Genomic DNA, 23,387 nt, shown 5'->3' on the forward strand with positions numbered 1-23,387 from the left:
CAGACATGCCCATCAGCTGTAAGTTAACAATGCACATTCTCACTACATACCAGCTCTTGCATCGCTAACAATCTCAAAGATGACCCCATAGCACAGCCAGGGAACGATAAGCTCATAAGGCAAGCAATTAGTCATCCTATCACACTAATAATGTCTCTCATAGCCACTAGCCTGGATAAAGGCCTAAATTCAGTGAGGAAGATAGTCCCCCAAAGAGCATCAATCCAGATTATTAAGTTAGTAGACCAATATTTACCAACTAAGTAGCAAACTGGGCAGTTACTAACACTTAAACGCATGCATACTATCACATAAATAGATAGATAGTTGTTTATGTATCTATAGATGATTTATAAAATTATATAATACATGTAATGTTCATTAAACAGGAAACAATTTAAAAAATAAATAGCTGATGCATTTAGCAATGTTACATCGTCAAAAAAATAATTTTACACGCCATTTGGCTGATCTTAAAAAGCTGAATCAGTACCATACCACGATGAATAAGACTGAAGTCAATAGCATGAAAAGAGGTTAGAATTTTCTATAACAGAACCTGGGCATAGGATTTTACAGTGAGCATCATTGAATTATTACGGTTCAGTATTGACTGACAGTGTTTTGTATTTAAAAAGTGTAAATTTTTTTACCACCATCTTTTCAGAGTTATTTAGATAACTGTTGACTTTGAAGTATGAATTATGTTGAAGATGCATGTTTTAATTTGCTATTTATACATTTGCATTTTAATTGTCTCATTAATCTGCTTCAGTAATTTAATGTATAATTTTATTTCACTGTAGAAAATGTTGATGGGTGTCGTATGTTTACTCCTGGTAAGTGCAGTTTACTCCAGCTCTTGTTCCATGATCACGAACGCTGCTGTTTGTGAAATAATTACTGATGTTCTTAATGCACATAAGAGTGTGGTGGAGATATTCACATGGTGCACTTAGAATCCCCAACTGTTTAAACAGATCTTTACAAGGAACTCCATTACTATTTGTACTTAGGTATTACTCTAAAAGTCATTTTTTTGGTAGTTTGAAGACTGTGTCCATGTTTTGTGTTTGGGAACCTCTGAAAAAATGGTTCCATAGATACAGGTGGAATGCACATAGGAGTAGTACGTAACATAAGGTACTCTCTGTTACACATTGAAGACAGGGGCCTATGGGCATAGCACACAGTTGGCATTTTCTTTCCTAATGTATGTTCATGTTCATTCCACTTCATAATCAACATTAAGTCTTAAAAATTTTGTGTTTGTTATGATATTTATGAAATCTTTATCCACATTTAATTTTATGGAGTTACACTGAGGTGACAAAAGTTATGAGATAGCGATATACACATATACAGGTGGCAGTAGTATCGCTTACTCAAGGTATAAAAGGGCAGAGCATTAGCAGATCTGTCATTTACACTCAGATGATTCATGTGAAAAGGTTTCCGATGTGGTTACAGGTGGACGATGAGAATTAACAGACCCTGAATGCGGAATGGTGCTTGGAGCTAGACACGCGGGACATTCTATTTCGGAAATCATTAGGAAACTCAGTATTCCGTGATCCACAGTGTCAAGAGCATGCCAAGAATACCAAATTTAAGGCATTGCCTCTCACTACAAATGACACACTGGCCGACTGCCTTCACTTAATGACTGAAACCAGCAGCATTTGCATAGAGTTGTCAGTGCTAACAGTCAAGCAAAACTGTGTGAAAAAACTGCAGAAATCAATGTGCGAGCTACGATTAACATACCCTTTAGGATAGTGTGGCAAAATTGGTGATAAAGGTCTATGATGGCAGACGACTGATGTGAGTGCCTTTGCTAACACCACAACATTCACTGCATTGCCTCTTTTAGCTCGTGGCCAAGTCCTTTGGATCCTAGATGACTGTAAAACTGTGGCTTGGTCATATGAGTCCCAATTTCAGTTGGTAAGAGCTGATGGTAGGGTTCAAGTGTGGTGCACACTCCGTGAATGCATTGACCCAAGTTGTCAACAAGGTACTATCCAAGCTGGCGCTGGCTCCACAGTAATATGGGAGGTGTTTACAGGGAATGGACTCTGGTCCAATCAGAGTGATCATTGACAGAAATGGTTACATTCTGCTAGTTGGAGGCCATTTGGAGACATTCACGGACTTCTATGTTCCTAAACAACAATGGAATTTTCACGGGATGACAATGCACTTTGTCACAGGGTCATAATTGCCTAACAGTGGTTTGAGGAACATTCTGGACAATTCAGCGAATTGTTTGAGCAACCAGGCCACCTGATATCAGTCCCATCGAACATTTGTGGCACATAATCAAAAGGTCAGTTTGCACACAAAATTCTGCACCAGTAACACTTTCGCAATTACAGACAGCCACACAAGGAGCGTAGCTCAGTATTTCTGCAGGGTGCTGCCTACAGCTTATCGCATCCACACCACATCCAGTTGCTGCACTACACCGGACAAAAGGATGTCTGACATGTAATCCGTGACTTTTGCCACCTGAGTATATTTTTCCCTCTTTAAGCTGAATAACTCTGTTCTCTTTTTCGTTCAGAGTGAGTCGCAAACTCATTTGTCATGTAGGAATGGACATGTTCAACTTTTGTAGTCCTGTCTTCCTCAGTTGCGTGTAATATTATTGTATATTGATAATTTTTACTTATGGACCATCTGACAGCAACTGAATAAAACACAATTTTAGTGCCATACGCGTTTCGCCTTTATTTTCTGCAAGGCATCATCAGTGGCAGGTTGCGTGGACAATTTTTACATTTTACGCTCCTGTTGCATAACCTTTTCAAAGTGCTGCTTCTGTTTGGTTGTTCTTATTGTGTGTCTGCCGTGTTTGTTTTATTATGCCTTTTATTTCTTCTTTTACTGGTCCTCTTGTCAGTCCTATGTTTATTTCACAATTATTTTGTTGCTCTTCACGTGTAATGATGTATCCAGTTTCTATTATGAGATTTTGTATGTATTGATTGTTCACTTTGCTATCAGTGCAGTGTTTCAAACCTTTTTCCAGGAGCATTTTTTTCATTTTCGTGTAGTTCTGTCTCTGTTAGGTTAACTAAACGTGGATGGAATGTGTGTTGGTGTTCATGTGGTTTCACATTTAAAATGTAAATGTTAGTTTCATTATCTTCTCTTTATGTTTGTTTTGTAAATGTTTCATTGGTGTGTATGTGTTGTGTTCAGTTTTTTCTACTAGTTCCATGAAGACTGTGGCGTTTCCTACGTTTGTTTGCCAATTCTAGATGAGTCTAATAGAGCATCATGTTTACGTGCTGTTTTTGCGAATAGAGCATCTTAATTTCATGTAGTAACCAATATCGTTCTGCAGTGGCACAGAAGTCGAAATCATTTGCAGAACTGTATTTAACCTTTACATTAATGTAACTTGGAATTAAATCGTTCTTTTTGCATGTTTTGTTGGATTTTATGCGCTGTATCAGATAATAGAAACTGAACACATCCTTACACTTGAAGAACAACAAAATAATTGTGAAATAAACATAGGACTGACAAGAGAACTAGTAAAAGAATAAATAAAAGGCACAATAAAACAAACACGGCAGACACACAATAAGCACAACCAAACAGAAGCAGCCACTATGGAAAGGTTATGCAACAGGAGCGTAAAATGTAAAAATTGTCCACGCAACCTGCCACTGATGATGACTTGCAAAAAATAAAGGCGAAACTCATATGGCACTAAAATTGTGTTTTATTCAGTTTCTGTCAGACGGTCCATGAGTAAAAATTATCAATATACCGCAAGAATGGAGCTCGCAGATTCTCAGGTGTGAATGAAGAAAAGGCAGCAACAGCTTCTAAATGTGCCACGGAAATTCCTTTCGAAGAAGTGACGAACTGCTGCTTCAGTCGGCCTGCTAGAGAGTACGACCACGATAACGTGAGCGCACCGACATCCCCGGCATCGTACATCTTTTGTCACCTCAGAGTACTTGGCCTGCTAGAGTGGCTACCACCGTGTAGGATGACGAGGACATCTGCCGGTACTCCAGGTCCCTCGCGACTTACCGAGCCAGTCGCGGGCGGATAGGCCGCCGCTGACGACGTTGTTGAAGGAGGCGGGCTTGCGGCTGGGCGCGGGCGCCTGCGGCGGCTGCAGACGGGCGCTGCCCACGTCCGGGAGCGGCTCGAAGTGCACCACGGAGGAGCGGTCTCCGGGCGCGGCCGCTGCTGCTGCCGGCGGGAACATGGTGAACTCCGCGGAGCTGGCGGCGCTGTTCACGTAGCCGACGCCGCCCCCGCCGCCCCCGGGGCCAGGACCGGCGGCCGTCGCGGGCGTCGCGTTCGCTGGCCCGGGACCCGCCAGGCTGTGGCTCGACGCGCTGTCCGTGAACTCCTGCGCACACACAGGCACCATGCGTAAAACGCCACGCTCACTGTCTTGAAAAGAGGTTATAAGATGAACATCTACATAAGTAAAACAAGGACGACTCCAATATTGACGATTTAAATCAGAGAATGTTGAGGAACTTACACTAGGAAAGAAAGAAATCAGTTTTATTATTTGGGGAGTAGAAAGGACCGTTTCTACCATTAGGTAAGGCGGCAAAATGTTGTTGTTGTTAATTCGACTACAAAATCTTAGGGGAGGCAAAAATTAAATTTTAAATCAAACAACGAAAAAATTGAGCAAATGAGCAGGAAAAATAAAAAAAGAGGAAAAATTAAAACACTGACGAAAAAAAAATCGAGCACATTTGTTGTCCTCAGTCAGTTTTAAAGTAATGGAAACTGGGGACTGTCCCCAGAAACTGAGGACGCCTGGTCACCACAGTTTAATGATTAAAAGTGTAAGTACGCTGTTTAGGTGTAAGTAAGCTGTTTAGGTTTTTTATGTTGGTAACGCCACGTAGCGCTCTGTATGAATATCGCTGACTGCGCTGTGTGCCGTCTGTAGCTGGTTGGCATTGTTGAAATATTCGCTATTGTAGTTTCGGGCAGTTAGCTGCGCGTAGCGTTGCGCAGTTGGAGGTGAGTCGCCAGCAGTGGTCGATGTGGGGAGAGAGAGGCGGAGTTTTGAGAACGGATGATCTTCACGTGAGAGTAAATCTGTGAGACTGGATTCATGAACTTTATATATATATATATATATATATATATATATATATATAATGACTTTTGAACACTATTAAGGTAAATACATTGTTTGTTCTCTATCAAAATCTTTCATTCGCTAACTATGCCTTTTCTTTTAGCTGGCAGTATTGGCGCTCGCTGTATTGCAGTAGTTCGGGTAACTAAGATTTTTGTGAGGTAAGTGATTCATGAAAGGTATAGGGCCATTCTTTTGTAGGGATTTTTGAAAGTCAGATTGCTTTGCGCAAAAAAAAAAAGAAAAAAATGTGTGTCAGTTTAGCGTTGATCAGAATAAGTAAAGAGAGTAATGTCCGAGTACGTTCAGTTTTGCTCAGCTGTTTGAAAGTCAAATAACGTAAGGGGTTTATCAGCACAATCATTGATAAATTTTTCTAAGTGGAGGTTTGAAAAGTATAATAGGAGATTTGCATTTCATGTGCCGTTGGATGTTGGTGGCAGTGGAGCTCGGGAGGGATGTCGAGGGGGAGGGGGCAATTATATGGGGAGACTGATAGTAGCAAAAAAGACGGAGCGTCATTTTTCAATTCTCGCCTAGGGCGGTAAAACACCTAGCAATGGCCCTGGTAGTAAAATAACTCATGATGCCTGGCGCAGAGAGGATACAAAGTAAAGGCTGACTACAGCAAGAAAAAACATTTCTGAAGAAGATGAATTTGTTACAATCTAGTATCGGTAAAAGTGTTAAGATGTCCTTACTGAAGGTTTTTGTCTGGAGTGTAGCATTGTATGGTAGAGACACGTGGACACTGTGAATAGCAGCTTTTGAAATGTAGTGCTGTAGAGGAATGCTGAACATTAAGAGGTGTAGATCAGGTAACTAATGGAGAAGTACTAGGTCGAATTGGGAAAAAAAGAAATTTAGGAACAACTTCGTTTAAAGAAGGGATCAGTGAATATGACACGTCTTCGGGCATCAAGGAATCGTCAGTTTGGTAATGGAGAGTAGTGTAGAGGGTACAAATTAAACAGGGAGACCAACGAATGAATACAGTACGCAGGATAAATGGATGTAGGTTGCACCAGTTTTTCTAAGATGGAGAGACTTGCAGCGGAGAGATTAGCATTAAGAGCTGCATCAAACCAGTACCAGTATTCGGGATGAACGACGTAACAGCCTCAACAGCAGCGCGTCCCATAAATTAGGGAACACTGTGTGACGGTACTCATAAAGTTTTAAGCTTTTTTGTCATCAGTCTACTCGCTGGTTTGATGCGGCCCGCCACGAACTTCTCTCCTGAGCCAACCTCTTCATCTCAGAGTAGCACTTGCAACCTACATCCTCAGTTATTTACTAGATACATTCCAATCTTTTCTTCCTCTACAGTTTTTGCCCTCTACAGCTCCCTCTAGTAACATTGAAGTCATTCCCTGACGTCTTAACTTAAGTCATATCATCCTGTTCCTTCTCCTTGCCAGTATTTTCCACATATTCCTTTCTTCTCCGATTCTGCGTAGAACCTCCTCATACCTTATCTTATTAGTCCACCTAATTTTCAACATTCGTCTACAACACATCTCAAATGCTTCCATCCTCTTCTGTTCCGATTCCCTCACAGTCCATTTATTACTACCACACAACGCTGTGCTCCAAATGTACACTCTCAGAAATTTCTTCCTCAAATTTAAGGCCTATGTTTGATACTAGTAGACTTCTCTTGGCCAGAAATGCCCTTTTCGCGAGGGCTAGCCTTCTTTTGATGTCCTCCTTGCTCCGTCCATCATTGGTTATTTTACTGCCTGGGTAGCAGAATTCCTTAACTTCATCTACTTCGTGACCATCAATCTTGATGTTAAGTTTCTAGCTGTTCTCATTTCTGCTACTTCTCATTACTTTCGTGTTGCTCCGGTTTACTCTCAATCCATATTCTGAACTCTATTAGACTGCTCATTCCATTCAGCAGATCATGTTATTCTTCTTCACTTTCACTCAGGATAGCAACGTTACCAGTAAATCTTATCGTTGGTACTTCACCTTGAATTTTGATTCCACTCCTGAACCTCTCTTTTATTGCCATCATTGCCATAATTAAATATTTTCATGACGATTATTTGAATGTCGACAGTGAAGACTCCAGCAGCGCTTGACATAGCATTGTGAACAACATTGGCAGGCCATCCGATTCCTTCTACATTTTCCCCAGTTCTTTAATTTGGTGAAAAACATTCCGCTGACCGTATCGATGAAATCCTCCGACGTTGGTGTTGGTACTGGTATTGCCTCCACAAAAAGCGATTAATTTATCTAATGGAATTTGCAGTCGTCTTAAACGGTCTATACAAAACAACTCAATTGTCTCCGATGTTTCGTTATTCAACTTCAACAGGTTCTGTTGGATTCCGTCAGTTTCTGCGTAAGAACTTACACAAACACACCAATATATATAACACAATACGAAATTGCAATTTATGCAGACCTTCAAAGTTTTGCTATTGAATTTTGCTAAGTGGAACAGATTCCCATGTTCTGTATTATTATTGTTGTTCTCGTCGTTGTTATGCTGATTTTTTCCTTTCAATAAGTTACATGCAAAGATTTATACTATGATTTCAAAGCACTGACAGAGGTCTTTCTTAACAAAAATTAAATAAATAAATTTATTCCTTATCTTGCACCTTTCTGTTGTACTCACTGGTTGTTGTGTTTTTGATGAATTGTGACAACCACAGGTTACAGGATGATACAAAAATGCTACCACTGGCGCCAATGACCCATATTTACTGATAGGCATTCAAAGCAGTAGGACTCAACCGTTCGTAATACGTATTATGCAAAGACGTTTAAGTTGTGGCCAGTGCAGAAGAGATAAACCTTAAGAGCACAAACGTAAGATAACACTCAACTTAGCTCTGGTTTACATTGTCATTTATCAGAAAAATTGATGACACAGGCAAGAGATGGTTGCCCTTGCATTTATGAAAGGGCATGAGCCGTCATATTTTCTAAAGACAAGTTTTTACTCACCTTAATGACCTTCCTCTCGTTCTCCTGGCGGCGTGCAAGTAAATAAGAGACATGTGTTAAAAAGAAGCGTATAAATATCTTAACGATACAGCTAAACAAAATCATTGTCTAATAATGAGTCGAGTTATACTATACTGAAGTTGTAAAGTATCTTTTGGGACATCCTGTACACACCGATGGAAAAATAATCGCAACACCAAGGAAGAGTTGTGCGACGTACACGAAACTGATTCTACATCTGAAAGATGATGTCTGTTCACATTTCACATCATACGCATAAGAGTGGCGCTAATACAGTACAAATCCCGTTTGCTTTAAATACACGTTGTAACGGTTTTGAGAGTTAGTTACCTCTGAGACTGGACGTGGTGAGTTGATGTTAGTCAAGCCTTTAAGACGACAGAGACGCCATTATTATTTGAATGAGGTCGCTTGATAGGGCTACATGAAGCTGGATGTTCCTTGTGCGGTATTGGAGAAAGATTTGGCAGGGATGTAGTCACGCTACACGACTGCTAACAGCAGTGGTCACGAGAATGTAAGGCTCCGGACGGCCACGTGGCACAACCGAGAGGGAAGACCATAGTGTTCGGCGTATGTCTCTGGCGCATCGCATTGCATCTGCAGCAGCAATTTCACCAGTACTTGGCACCACAGTCTCACAAGGCACTGTTACAAATAAACGGTTACTTCAACATCTCCGAGCCAGACGCCTTGTAGCGTGCATTCCACTGACCCTAACTACTGTCATTTTCGACTTCAGTGGCGTCAAGCGAGAGAACTTTGGAGGTCAGGGTGGAGGTCTGTGTGTGGCTTCTGATGCAAGCTGGATCTGCCTCGGTGCCAGTAGTGGTCGTGCGTTGGCTAGGAAGAGGTCAGTTGAAGGCCTGCAACCATCCAGTCTGCGTGCTAGATATACTGGACCTGCACCTGGAGTCACGATCTGAGGTGCGATGTCGTCAGGCAGCAGGAGCCCGCTAGTGGTTATCCCACGCACCCTGACTGCAAATCTGTACGTCAGTCTGGTGATTCTACATCTGCATACATACTCCGCAATCCACCATACGGTGCGTGGCGGAGGGTACCTCGTACCACAACTAGCATCTTCTCTCCATGTTCCACTCCCAAACAGAACGACGGAAAAATGACTGCCTATATGCCCTGTACGAGCCCTAATCTCTCTTATCTTATCTTTGGGGTCTTTCCGCGAAATATAAGTTGGCAACAGTAAAATTGTACTGCAGTCAGCCTCAAATGCTGGTTCTCTAAATTTCTTCAATAGCGAGTCATGAAAAGAATGCCTCCTTTCCTCTAGAGACTCCCACCCGAGTTCCTGAAGCATTTCCGTAACACTCACGTGATGATCAAACCTACCAGTAACAAATCTAGCACCCCGCCTCTGAAATGCTTCTATGTCCTCCCTCTATCCGACCCGACAGGGATCCCAAACGCTCAAGCAGTACTCAAGAATAGGTCGTATTAGTGTTTTAAGAGCGATCTCCTTTACAGATGAAAAATTCTACCAATGAACCGAACACGACTATCCGTCTCCACAACTGCCATTACATGCTTGTCCCACTTCATATCGCTCTGCAATGTTACGCCCAAATATTTAATCGACGTTGACTATGTCAAGCGCTACACTACTAATGAGTATTCAAACATTACGGGATTCTTTTTCCTATTCATCTGCATTAATTTACATTTATCTATATTTAGAGTTAGCTGCCATTCTTAACACCAATCACAAATCCTGTCCAAGTCATCTTGTATCCTCCTACAGTCACTCAAGGACGACACCTTCCCATACACCACAGCATCATCAGCACATTGGTATCCACCCTACCCAAAAGATCATTTATATAGATAGAAAGTAGCAGCGGACCTACCACACTCCCCTGGGGCACTGCAGATGATAACCTCACCTCCGATGAACACTCACCATCGAGGACATGTTGTGCTGCCATTTATGAACAGCATTCCACTGTGTGTTTTGCAAAGGATAGCGCTCGCCCACATACCGCTGTCGAAGCCCAACATGTTCTACAGTGTGTCGACGTGTTGGCCTGCTCTGCTCAGTCGCCAGATTTGTCTCCAATCGAGCGCCCATGGAACATCGTCGGACGACCACTCCAGCGTCATCCACATACAGTATTAACCGTCCCTCTATTGACCGGCCACGTATAACATACACGGAACTCCATCTCACAACATGACATCCGGCACCTGTACAGTGCAATGTATGCACGTTTGTATGCTTGTATTCAACATTCTGGCCGTTACACCGGCTGTTAATGTACCAGCATGTCATATTTTCAATGGCTTACATCGCGCTTTCATTAGCCGGCGATATTGCAGTGTCCATCACTTAAACATGTTACGCAGACATAAGTATTCCCTAAATTTCGTTACACTACATTAATTATTTTTTGATGCTGAGGTTTTGTGTGTGTGTGTGTGTGTGTGTGTGTGTCAGTGTATCTTCGTGATCTGATAGCGGAAGCGAGAAACTGGTAATACTCCTTGCACGTGTAGACTGCTACAGAACAACCGTACAGCTTTGCCCATACACAAAGACCGAGATTAATATTTTTTTGAAAAAATTTAGTTGTTCTAGATTATCTGAAAACGAGATGGGCAACGAAGTGTTCCTCCCGTGCTAGAGGGCACGATTTCGGGACTGATTGCAGCCGCCTTTGTCTTCCTGCCACGTCGTCGTTTATCTCCCTCGGACTTCGAAGAAGACAATTGTTCTAAAGCCTTGTCCCTTCCTTCCCGTTTCCCTTCTTCGTTTTCTGTGTGGTGCCGCCCCCTCCCCCCACCCCACCCCTCCCATCCCCCCTCCCCTTCCCTTCCCCCTTCCCAACCCTTCCCACGCTATCACCGCCGTCTGCATCCACTCCGAATGAAAGAAGGCGGGCGTGAAATGGCGAACAGAAAGGGTTGCAGGAAGTGGGAAGGGGAGGAACTGAGGACGCTGACAAACATCCTGCGGGCAGGCGACAGCGGACTGTGCTGGAGAGGAGAGGAGTGGAGTAGAGTGCTGGCATCGCCAGAGGTCCTCTGCAGATTGCGGCGCCCGGGCGCAGCTCTTATCGGCACCTGCGGCCCTCGTCTCTGCAGTTCGTCAACGCCCGCAATCTCTTTCTCATTCCTAATGTCAGCCCCGCAACAACGAGTGGAGTGCTTCTGGTAAACTACAAAGAGTTTCCAAAACAAAATTTTCTACGTGCGTGTGAAACTTTCAGTTCACAGCGCATTTTACCGGTATTTTCATTATCACGGCGAAATAATGACTTTACACGTTAAAACCATTCAAAACTAGGTGCTACTCCATGAGCAATACAGAGATGCTTATAGAGAATTGAAAGGATATACAAGAAAACAAATATACCGAAGTGGAGGACGTAATGAAACTGAAATGGAGAAAAATGCGGCCATGCGATTTAATGTAGATGGGCCAAGAATGTACTTTGCTCAATTCCAAGCTTTAATAACTGATCTTGATGATGACCTACTCGAAAATGAGTACATAATATCCGACAATATTCAGGAGAAACACAGATGCATATCTATGGATATGGATGACATAAATGTACTTTTATACGGCATGGATGTCAAATGCCTGATGACTGTAAAGGCGACTATTATTATTATTATTATTATTATTATTATTATTATTATTATTATTATTATTCATATATCTTTCCTTTCTCAGACATTATGTCAGGTTAAAAACGGAAAGTGACGCGGACCTTGATCAAGCATGACTTCCTTTTAACTGTACGGTATATGTTACTTTGCATTTAGGAACTTTCGGGTAATTGAACACGTATGAATAATTACAGATTTCTGTATTTGTATATATACGTTTGGATGTAGCTGTATTGCGTTGATGTACTGGTGGATATTGTGTGGTATGACTCCTGTAGTTGATAGTGTAATTGGTATAATGTCAACTTTATCCTGATGCCAAGTGTCCTTCACTTCCTCAGCCATTTGGATGTATTTTTCAATTTTTTTCTTCTGTTTTCTTTTGTATATTTGTTGTATTGGGTATGGATATTTCAATTAGTTGTGTTAATTTCTACTTTTTATTGGTGAGTATGATGTCAGGTTTGTTATGTGGTGTTGTTTTATCTGTTATAATGGTTTTGTTCCAGTATAATTTGTATTCATCAATCTCTAGTACATTTTGTGGTGCATTCTTGTATGTGGGAACGTGTTGTTTTATTAGTTTATGTTGTATGGCAAAAGGTTGATGTATTATTTTTGCTACAATGTCATGTCTTCTGGTGTATTCTGTATTTGCTAGTATTGTACATCCGCTTGTGATGTGATATACTGTTTCTATTTGTTGTTTGCAAAGTCTGCATTTATCTGTTGTGGTATTGGGATATTATTATTATTATTATTATTATTATTATTATTATTATTACACCGCCTCAACGATTTATCTTAGAGAGTAGGTTAAAGAAGGGCAAATGAACATTTATAGCATCTGTAGATTTACAACGACTGTTGACAATACTGATTGGAATACGCTCTTTGAAATTCTGAAGGTAGCAAGGTAAAATACAGGGAGGGAAAGCTATTTACAACTTGCACAGAACCAGACGACAGTTATAAGAGTCAAGGATCATTACAAGAAGCATTGGTTGAAAAGGGAGTGAGAAAGGGTTGTAGCCTGTCTCTGATGTTATACAGTCTGTATACCGAACAAGTAGTAAAGAAAACTAATGACAAATACGGTGAAGGAATATCAGTTCAAGGAGAATACTTTTAAACTTTGAGATTTGCCGATGACACTGTAATTCTGTCAGAGACAGCAAAGGAAGAAAAGGAGGATACCAGCATGTAACGTCCCGTCAACAACGAGGTCATATGAGGGAAGGATTGACAAGGAAAGCAGCCATGCCTTTGCGAAGGAACCATCCCGACATTTCCCTGAAGCGTTTTAGGGAAATCACGGGAAACCTAAATCAGGATGGCCGGGTGCGGGTTTGAACCGTCGTCCTCCTAAATGCGAGTCTTGTGTGCCACCACTGCGCTACCCCACTCGTTGACAGCAAAGGACTTGGAAGAGCATACCTTGCTTTGGGAATTATATATTACGAAATGAGGCACTAAAAGTTGCGGATTTCTTTTGCTATTTGGGCAGCAGAAAACTCGTAAGTCCGAAGTAGAGAGAATATAAAATGCAGACTGGTAACAGTAAGAAACGCGTTTCTGAAAGAGAGGAATTTGCCAACAAGTAATATTAATTTAAGCTTTAGGAACTATTTTATGGAGTTATTTGTCTGGAGTCTAGCCTTGGACAGAAGCGAAACATGGAAGATAAAGAATTTAGTGGTTGATGAATCTCTCAGGGTCTTCCAGTAAAAAGCGTCATACCACTCTCCTCTTTTTCTAAAAAGGATTTGAAAATAAGCCATCGAACACAAGTACGGCAGTTTATTTATTTATTTATGTAATCCCCGTTAGTGTTTCTCCTGCTTAGAGCGTACACGTCGTGTCTAAAGAGGGCTGACGAACCACAAAAGAGCGAATGGTAATGTGTTTTGACTTCGAATGTGCTTCCGCATAAAACCTGCTTCTAAGATCAAGAGAGTAGTAGTTCTTAGTTTATTGCCAACTTATTTTTTCTCTCCGGCGAAGTTTGTTAGTTTTGATGGGTGAGAGAACGCAATAATATACAGAATTAGCACACCTGCACTTAATCGTCTTGTCGTCTCCTGTTTAATGGCTACACATTATCCGCCGATAGCTTTGCCATACGCTTCATTGGTAACGGCTGTTCGTGACAGGAAAAACTCACACTGCAGCAAGTTAAATCGTGAACAGATTCAACATACTTTGCCCTTCAAACAACTGAGCTTTGAGAATTTTTCTTTTTTTTCCGTTGGCAAATCGAGATGTTTTCATATCTTAGATTTTCGTTTGGACTACGGAGCCAAGAGGAAACCCATGTGTTTCGTCGCTTCTAGTAACATTTTCCACGCACTTGTTTCCTTCATACGTCAAGATAATACACCGGTATTTACGAAAGTTGGCACCACCTAGAAAATCACATTTATACACACACACACACACACACACACACACACACACACACACACACACACTGGTAGAAGAAAAACAGCTGCCGCGGACCTAGAAATTGCGCGTTAGCGTTCCAGATTACTGCCTTGTTAATAGAACATCATTACAGGGGGGAGGGGGGGGGGGGAGAGATTTACTGATCCACCAAGGAAATAGTAATGACCGTTTATTTCTCTCCTGTACCTGTGTCGAAAAGTTAAACGACTGGACACCTTAAAATCACGACGATGTACTGCATAATGGAGTAAATTGTCGTCAGAATGTTGCAGTGTTATAGCACAAGGATTATTTTATGCGACATGGTTGCCAAGTTGGATAATAATCAGCAATGCTAATGTATTAGGAAGGCAATTATAAAAGATGATACCATCCGTACCGATGTCGTAACTAATCTCAAAACGAGATTCGTTGCTAACCATACACAGGTTTCCCACCAAAGAACACACACCTGTGAAAACAGCATTACTTTTTTCCTTTGGTTCCGCAAGGCAATCTTAGCCAAATATATTCTCCTTTAGAGGTACGACTTCAAAGACTCCTCCGAACGATAACCACTTCCACAAAATTTAAGTTAGTTCTTTCAGTACAGAAATTGCAGAAGGGTTTTGGCTGACAACGACTGGGATCTAAATGAACCCTTCTTCTAAGAAAACTTCTCATCATAACTGCTGTTTTAATGAGTAATATATTCGTACATCCTATAACGAAACAACTATCAATTACGTAACCACCGATATTCGTAGATTTTAAGTGCAAACGATAAATCAGTGTTTTCATGTAGTGACAAAAATGTAAATTATCGATTCTTTCCTACTGACAATGTCAAGATGTTCAAGCGAAGCCGCCTTTCCTCTAATTTCATCTTCCTGTGTATATAAACGTTTGGAATTCCCTAAGCTCACGCTTTACGCCATTTCAATACTGAATGAACTTTTGAATGTTCGCCATTTCATTGAGATCACTGGCAGTGATCCTCCGTCTAGATTGTATCAGAGTTGGAGCAACGTTGCAGCTGTACAACTGTCCTCAATGTACTTTCCTCTTCTGGGCATATTTCCTGTTGTTAATCTCTGGAGCTCTTTGCAAGGCGCGTGAGTTTCGTTGCCACACGTACAGACATACGAGGTGTGCTCAAAAAGTAATGTGAATTTTGTAATATCGGATGTCTTTTAGTCTGATTTGCTCTGTTTATTTCGTTGCTGTGTAGGTAAACATGTCTGAAAAGGATCTACCACAATATCGGATATTTAGTCTGTTGTCAGCTGTCAAAAATGTTACATGTGTTCGGTAGCATCGGCGATTAGTTACTTTCTACAAAAAGAATCACAGTATTTCTATTAAATTTCACTACAAGAATGGCTAAGTACAGCACAGTTGTAGAAATCCTAAATATCGTTTTTGAAAAGCATTCTATAAGAAAGGTTTACGAATGGTACATGGTTTACGAATGGTACAAGCGTTTCGAAGAGGGCCTGAAAACGATGACGATGAGAAATGCCCTGGAAGCTCTAGTCTAACGTATCATCAGCCGATGAAATCGTGAAAGAAGTGTTCAAAAATTGTTTAATTTCGAACATAGTAGCAACGACTTCAAGTCCACCAGGAGTCGTTAGATGAAGTCAGTAACGATGCAGAACAATACTAAAACTTGGCATAACAGGTGAAGAACTATGTGTTTACGAATATGACGTCGAAACTCAAGCTCAGTTGACTCGGTGGAAGCGATCTTGATCGCCAAGTCTGAAAAAATCTCAAGTGCGATCAAATGCGAAGGTTATACTCGCTGTGTTCTTCGATTTTAACGGCACAAGGCACCTGAATTCACGTCACAAAGTCGAAGGCTCTATGAGCAGTACTATTTACGAGTGCACGGGTGTCTGCATGAAGCACTCCGGAAAAGAAAAGACACGGCTTCTGCACCACGATAAGGTATATCTCACACACTGTGTTGCTTGTTCGTGAACTTTTGGTCAAAATCAACACTGTAATGATGACCCAGCCTCCATATTCGTCAAACATGTCTCTACATGACTTTTCTCTGTTCCCAAAAATTTAAAGGACCGTCAGTTTACAAGTATAGACGCATCCATAAGATCAACTTTGAGAAGTGTTTCGGGGATTAGAAAAAGTGCTTGAATAAGTGTAATATCTAATAAGGCTATTTTGTAAGTGATAACATTGATATACGTGAATAAGCAAAATGCTTTCCAAAAAACAAAAATTCCAGTTATTTTTTGAACATACATCGTAATACCTGCTGAATAAGTAAAGTAGGTTAAAAAAAGTTACTAACTCGCGATCAAACTCACTCTGTTTGACTCTTTACTACTCGCAAAAAGTTGGCTGTTTCATCCACTTTCACCTTTTAATGTTTTTAAGATTCGCCATCAATCATCTTCGCAAGCCATTACATCAAAGGCGGGTGAAAGTAACCATTACTCTTTATTTCCAACTGTCGACAGGCACTAAATTAATGAAATTTGCTTTCATTAATTATTTCCGGATATTTCAGTCTTCTGCAAATCCAGAAGCTTATCGGAAGGACTCGTGTTTGAAAACCCAAAGGTCAGGATTCGAACACTACAAAGAGCTGTACGCTGACTGCCATTCTTCCCAGGGTAACAATACGGAATTTTTTTCTTCGTATTCAGTGTTCAATGTTAAAGTCAGTAATAACGCTTCCATTCTTAAATAACGTCAGTGTACCTAGTTTTAAACAGCTCATCATCCAGTGGTTTGTAAATATCTTTTGGCGGTACTGCTGATGCTTTTCCTTTGTTATAAGAGATTTCTAAAAATTTCGGACCTTTTCCGGCAATGTGTTTTTTATTGTACAGCCACCATTTTATATAAGAAATGAATGAATTACTTTGAAGATGGAAGTGAAATTCACGTTTTTACAAGAGGTAGATGCTCCTAATTAATTTACTTGTACTTGCAATGTCTGCGTTGATTTAGTTGTTTTGCTCAGTTTCAGTTTCATTACTATCAAAGAGACCTCATTGACCTCCCGTGGTATTACCTAGTCTATATTCCAGCAGAAATCGCGGAGGTTCTCTTTCTATAGATGGGAAGCTCCAAATGTAATTAGGAAAACTGTATCCTATATCAGTATATGTGGATACATACGCGTTTTCATTGACCTATCACGAAAACTAACAAAAGCTATTACATTTGACTGTCTCAGATCAACACCAAAAAAAGGACGAGAGCGGCTAATCCTTATCAGATCCAAACTATATAGCTATTATTGTACGTAACTAAAGAAGTTTTTCTAAGTGTTTTATTTTACACATAAAGCAATTCAGTAGCCTTGAAAATACATACTTATTATATTCTTGTATAATGTCTTTGTTGAAAATTCACATTATACAATGTCTCTTCAGACACACATGCAAATCTGAAAGAACGGACACTGTGTGACAAGCCACAGCTGCTCATTAAATATTACGAAATTTGATTCGTAACTGAGAATCTAAACTGACTTAGCTGTACTGTTTATCGGTGGTATGAAAATTTGCGCCGGACCGGGGCTCGAAACCAAATTTTGCTTAACGTGAGCGGTCGCCTTTTCCACTTCGGCTATCCGAGCACAATTTCAAGATCGCTCTCTCTCTCTCTCTCTCTCTCTCTCTCTCTCTCTCTCTCTCTCTCTCTCTCTCTATGTGAGACCCACCAAAGAGGGACATTCGATGTGATGTCTGAAAGGACACTGCATACTGTGAATTGTTTAACACAGACACTGTGGAATAAGAGAAGAACTATTACATGCTTTCCCAGGTTGAAACGACGATCACATCGAACTTACCTCTTTGGCGGGGAATCGCATAGTGTGTGTGTGTGTGTGTGTGTGTGTGTGTGTGTGTGTGGAGTGGGGGGGGGGAGGGGGCGAGGATTGGGAAATGTGAGCAAGTGAACCTATGGAGGTCTGGGTCGATTCTGGGAGTGCGCTCGGAGAGCCGAAGTGGTTAAAGCGACTTCTTGCGTTAAGCGGGAGATACGATTCGAGTCCCGGCCCGGTACAAATTTTCATGTCACCGATGAATAAAACAAATGAAATCAATTTCGATTTGCAATTTTCGAATCAAATTTCGGAATGTATTTGTAAATATGTAATCGATGTATATACTCTCTCGCCTCATAAATTCATTATTACGAATGTCACATTAAAACTACGCAAAATTTTTCGTAACGATAGCCTCACTATACTGAAAAGATATAAATAACGACAGCAACTTCTCGGAGTGCTGAAGATGATTATGTCGTGTACATCATCATTATCATCATCGTCGTCGTCATCATCCATTATCACCACGACCCCCTACCCCTCCCAGTAGAGTCCAGAATGAATCTTTCACTCTTTAGCGAAAGAACGATTATGGTTTAACGCCCGTTCGACAGCCACGTATTTAGAGACGATGCACAAGATCTCATTGTTCTGTTAAGGAAGGCAAAGGAAATCGGCTGTGCACTTTCAAAAGAACCGAGCTTGTTTTTGGCAGGAAATCACGGAAAAAATAAATCTGGATGGCCGATGGCGGATTTGAACTGCAATCCTCCCGAATGCGAGTCCAATGTGCCGACCACTGTCCCACCTCGCTCGGTCCATCACTGTGTTTCGGAACTTCAGTCTGCTAGTTCAGCTGTTTGGGCACTCTACAAAACATTACGACACGCGTGCCGGCCTATTACTTGAGGTAGATCTTGCTAGGTGAGTTCCAGTTCTGTTCTGGCACAAATTTTGAAAATGTCCAAACATTCGCCTTCTAAGAATGATGTCTTGCAGCAAATTCTGGAATCCCGAAGAGTATATCAATTACGAGATATACGAGTATTTAAGGCCTCCGAAAGCACTTTGTTTCGGACTAACAAATCCTGGCGATATCGCTGACTGGATATGAACACTATAATTTGCTTCGCGATTGACACCCAGTGAAATTACGTGCAATCTTAAAAAAAAAAGAACTTCCGTGCCATTCACTAAATTCTCGCATCCTACGTTCTCTGGTGATGTGCACCACTCTCCACAATCTCTAAAGAGCAGACGAACCTCATGAGTCACCCACAGAATCACCTGTCGTGCGGATAAATACACCAGGACAGAAAAAAACCCTCGTCAGCGAACCAGCCGACCATGTGCTCTAACACAGGCGCCCAGAAAAGTCTAACGGAGGCCGGCCGGTGTGGCCGAGCGGTTCTAGGCGCTACAGTCTGGAACCGCGCGACCGCTACGGTCGCAGGTTCGAATACTGCCTCGGGCATAGTATTTCTAAGTTCTAGGGGACTGATGGCTTGAGAAGTTAAGTCCCATAGTGCGCAGAGCCATTTGAACCATTTTTGAAGTCTAAAGGAAGACTTTCCCCCTTATCTTGTCGGGGGATACAACACTCATCCACAGAACTGGAGCTACATACGACACGTGTAAGTCTCCAATGATGGATAAGGTGGCTAATTACTTGCCTTTGATTCTGCGGGCAACCTGCCTTTGCAACACGGCTAAACCAGTCTTAGTGCACCTACACACAACTACCCACACACATACGGGTTCGCATCGTGCTGCAAAATGCAGTTTCCAGCTGCACTATTTCACGTAATTGTCTGTTCCACTGAGTAAGTCAGAAATGCCTGTTACGTCTAGAAGTGATTTACATCACTGAGCGTGTCCGCTCACCCACCGAACGAGGTAACGCAATGGTTAAAAATAATACCGATTTGCATCCCTCCATCCTTTCCCCACTAAGCAAGTTATCTCTCTCTAATGACTTCGAAGTAGAGACGTTAAAAATTTAATACGTGTTTCCCTCAGAAACCACGCAACTGAATCAAAAATGTTACCAACCTAAAGCCATAGCTTCCAACCTCCTCTTTCTATTGTTTTTAGTTACCGATCCGTTGTTGCTAAAGATGGGTTCTTGGGCTGGTCAGTATAGGGTACTTCCAGTACACTTGGGAGATGGACATTTAGAATTCTGTATTATTACAATGGAAGATACGTGTTGTATAGAAATATCTGTGAAACAGTTTCCATGGTAAAGAAAGTGTCTCCAGTTTTTTTTAAATTTTAGACAGACAGCGAAAAAATTACGTTGGAAATACTTTGTCGGTGGATATACTCCTACGACATGCAAATTCGTTATTACTAGTGTCAAAATTAGGCAAACATTTTCGTAACGGAAATCTCGCTACATCAAAACTTATAATCTTTGTATAGACGCGCCTATGACAATTTTCTATCATAATAATTAAATGTTATTTTGACCTCGTGTTTCTCTGTCTGACAGTAACTCTGTTTACTTCTTTCTGATTACATCCAGTCCAGTTAATGTAATATTAAACACAAAAATTTAAAACTGTACTGATACGAATCTTTTGCCTGCGGAACATCTTTGTTTCTAGCAGATCATTCTGCTGCCGATCAGGGAGAAGCTTAACGAACCCTTGAGAAACTGTGGACTGGTGACGGAAAGTTGTCGTGTCTTGTCAGAGACGTTAATTGAGTCTTGCCATAAAAAGACCGTATGGTTCACACACCACTAAACGAGTAATTCCATCCTGATATGTCAGTAATATAAGCTATCTGTTTTGCATTATAACCGATACTCTCAGATACATTACAAAGCAAATTTAAGTAATTACATGTGATTAGATTTACTGTCTGCGGTATCATCATCAACAACAGCGAACAATACTAGGTAAGAGGTGAACTGAAGCAACTACGGAAAGAATACCACTACAACATTTTCATCTATATGCGACTGCATAAAAATAGCTCCTTTCCTTATAACTTCAGCCTTTGCATCAATCTAAACAACCATATTTACAAGGACGTCGACTAGAATTTCGTATAGTGAGCTCTTCAGTAAACCTTGGAAAGGTTCGTGTGCGTCGTATTTGGTTACCGATACGATTAAGAAACATGTCTTAACTGGAGAGTAATAGGAAGTGCCGTGGTAATTATTCCAGGAAGGGATGTAGATTATATGGAGACATCTCGTCAGTGTCTAAGTCATTAGAGACAGAGCAGCAGCTGTAAAGTTGGTGAAGAATGAGGAACTAAACAGTCGACTTGATAAAGGAAACAGCCGGGCACTCGCCTTGCATTACCTGCGGTCGCCATAAAAGACTAAACGTAAATGGTCGAATATTTACTATTAAAAACAGCCTTGATCTCGATTTATTTATTAAGGTGACTGGTTTCGACCACAACTGTGTTCATCTTCAGACCATTGAGTAAGAACCTCTTTCTGCTGGAGAATCACTACTCCAGCAGAAAGAGGTTCCTACTCTATGGTCTAAAGATGACCATAGTAGTGGTCGAAATCAGTCACCTTAATAAATAAATCGTGATCAAGACTGTTTTTAATTGTAAATATTTGTAACACATTGGTAACTGTCACTCCCATAATGTATTCAAAAGTAAGTAAATGGTCGAGATTTGAAATTCGCTTCTCCTCAAGAAGTTAACATTTCGTCGACCACTACGTCATTTGAGGTACGTCTAAATGGACTATATTTTACAGAAATATTTGGCTGCAACATTGCCGTCAACATTGCTGCACTGTTGCTGCGACAGACAGCAATTTTGAGGTGTGGGTGGGCAATACTGCTGATGTTGTAAGTAGCGACCGACGAGTTGCACAGGGTTGCCGTGTTGTCCACCAGAGGTGGAGAATATTTCGCATTGCACAGCAGTATCTCTCTATGTTCTACTCTGTAAATGCTTCCCCCGGCTCTCTTCTTTGGTTCCTATGTCTCTCACCGACAGCGCCTGCAGTCAAGTGTTTGAGCGAAAACAATATCGTTTCGCTTTTGTTCGGAAGTTTGCACGTACATATTATACAGATTTTGGTTTCGTGGTTTCTCGCTCTGAATTTGTTTGTGTATAGCACGTCAGTTTGTTGTTTGTGTATAACAATGGATAACTGGTCAAATGAGCGAACTACAATGCTTATAAATTCGAGCCATCTACGACTGAAACTATAAGATCTTCGTTGATCCATTATGGATCGTGGGACGACGGCTGGCATGAACTTCTTGATGCAATAATTTACTAACAGTCGTACGTATTGTCGAAATTTATTTTATTTTATGAACTTCTATGTGCTACCAGTTTCGGCATTACATTGATGCCATCTTCAGGCCTCACTCGTCATAGTCGAAAAATCGCTACACACGGAAGAAGCCATATAACTGGATAGGTGAATCAAATCGTCCTACAACAACAACTTCCGGGTATACCGATTTTACGACTACGACGAGTGAGGCCTGAAGATGGCATCAATGTAATGCCAAAACTGGTAGCACATAGAAGTTCATAAAATAAAATAAATTTCTACAAAAAAATGGCTCTGAGCACTATGGGACTTAACATCTGAGGTCATCACTCCCCTAGAACCTAGAACTACTTAAACCTAACTAACCTAAGGACGTCACACACATCCATGCCCTTGGCAGGATTCGAACCTGTGACCGTAGCAGTCGCGCGGCTAAATTTCTATAATACATACGGCTGTTGGTAAACTATTGCATCAAGAAGAGGAACTATAAGACGTAGAAAGTAATGTTTACACAGATCGGAATGCGAAAAAGCTGGCAATCTGATGCCACTGAGTTCGGAAACACGGCTTTCGATGCTTACAAACAAGTCCAAAGTCTTCGAACCTATGCCAAATGTAAGAAAAGAGTGGAAGTGTTGGTGGCTCTTCATCCACGTGGTTTGCATTTGATACAACTCGTTTCATCTTATCTCTAGATATGCCTGAACCAGGGATTGACAGTCTGAACACAAGTTCAGAGGTATGAATATTTTTTATTACAAGTCAATATAAACAAATTACTGTACAATCACCTTGAGATTATAGATTTTTCTCATACATCTCTTGCTACAGTATCCGACTCTCATCACTTACTACATAATTCATGAACTCTTCTCTATTGTTTTGGACCTCGAACTTGCGTTCCTCGCTACTTGTTGGAGACACGCAATACTGACATCGTTGTTTCGCCAAGATCTTGGTATTATTCGCCCTGTATCAGCACCTTCACAGTCAAAAACCCTGGCGGTGAATACAGAATCTTGTTCTGTGCATTACGGCGAAAAAAACTGAATAGCACATATTATGTAAGTTATTTTTCCATGTAAGAAGAGAGGGAGAAATTTCCAACAAGCTGTGACGTGCAG

General features: G+C 41.1%; 1 protein-coding gene across 11 annotated transcripts in view; it reads right to left on the minus strand.

Annotated features, from left to right (window-relative positions):
• LOC126334745 (uncharacterized) overlaps window positions 1–23,387 on the minus strand; it is a 636,264-nt gene that overhangs the window by 95,783 nt on the left and 517,094 nt on the right. For 8 of the 11 annotated variants that reach the window (XM_049997294.1, XM_049997295.1, XM_049997301.1 and 5 more), the window contains exons 3-4: window positions 8,105–8,128; window positions 4,054–4,381 (exon numbers count right to left, since the gene is read on the minus strand). In XM_049997294.1, the coding sequence (XP_049853251.1) occupies window positions 4,054–4,381; window positions 8,105–8,128 (352 nt within the window). The remainder of the gene's footprint in view (window positions 1–4,053; window positions 4,382–8,104; window positions 8,129–23,387) is intronic. The other 3 variants (XM_049997303.1, XM_049997304.1, XM_049997299.1) reach the window with 1 other exon arrangement.

The sequence above is a fragment of the Schistocerca gregaria genome, chromosome 2 (genome assembly GCF_023897955.1).
Source record: "Schistocerca gregaria isolate iqSchGreg1 chromosome 2, iqSchGreg1.2, whole genome shotgun sequence".
NCBI classification, from domain to species: Eukaryota; Metazoa; Arthropoda; class Insecta; order Orthoptera; family Acrididae; genus Schistocerca; species Schistocerca gregaria.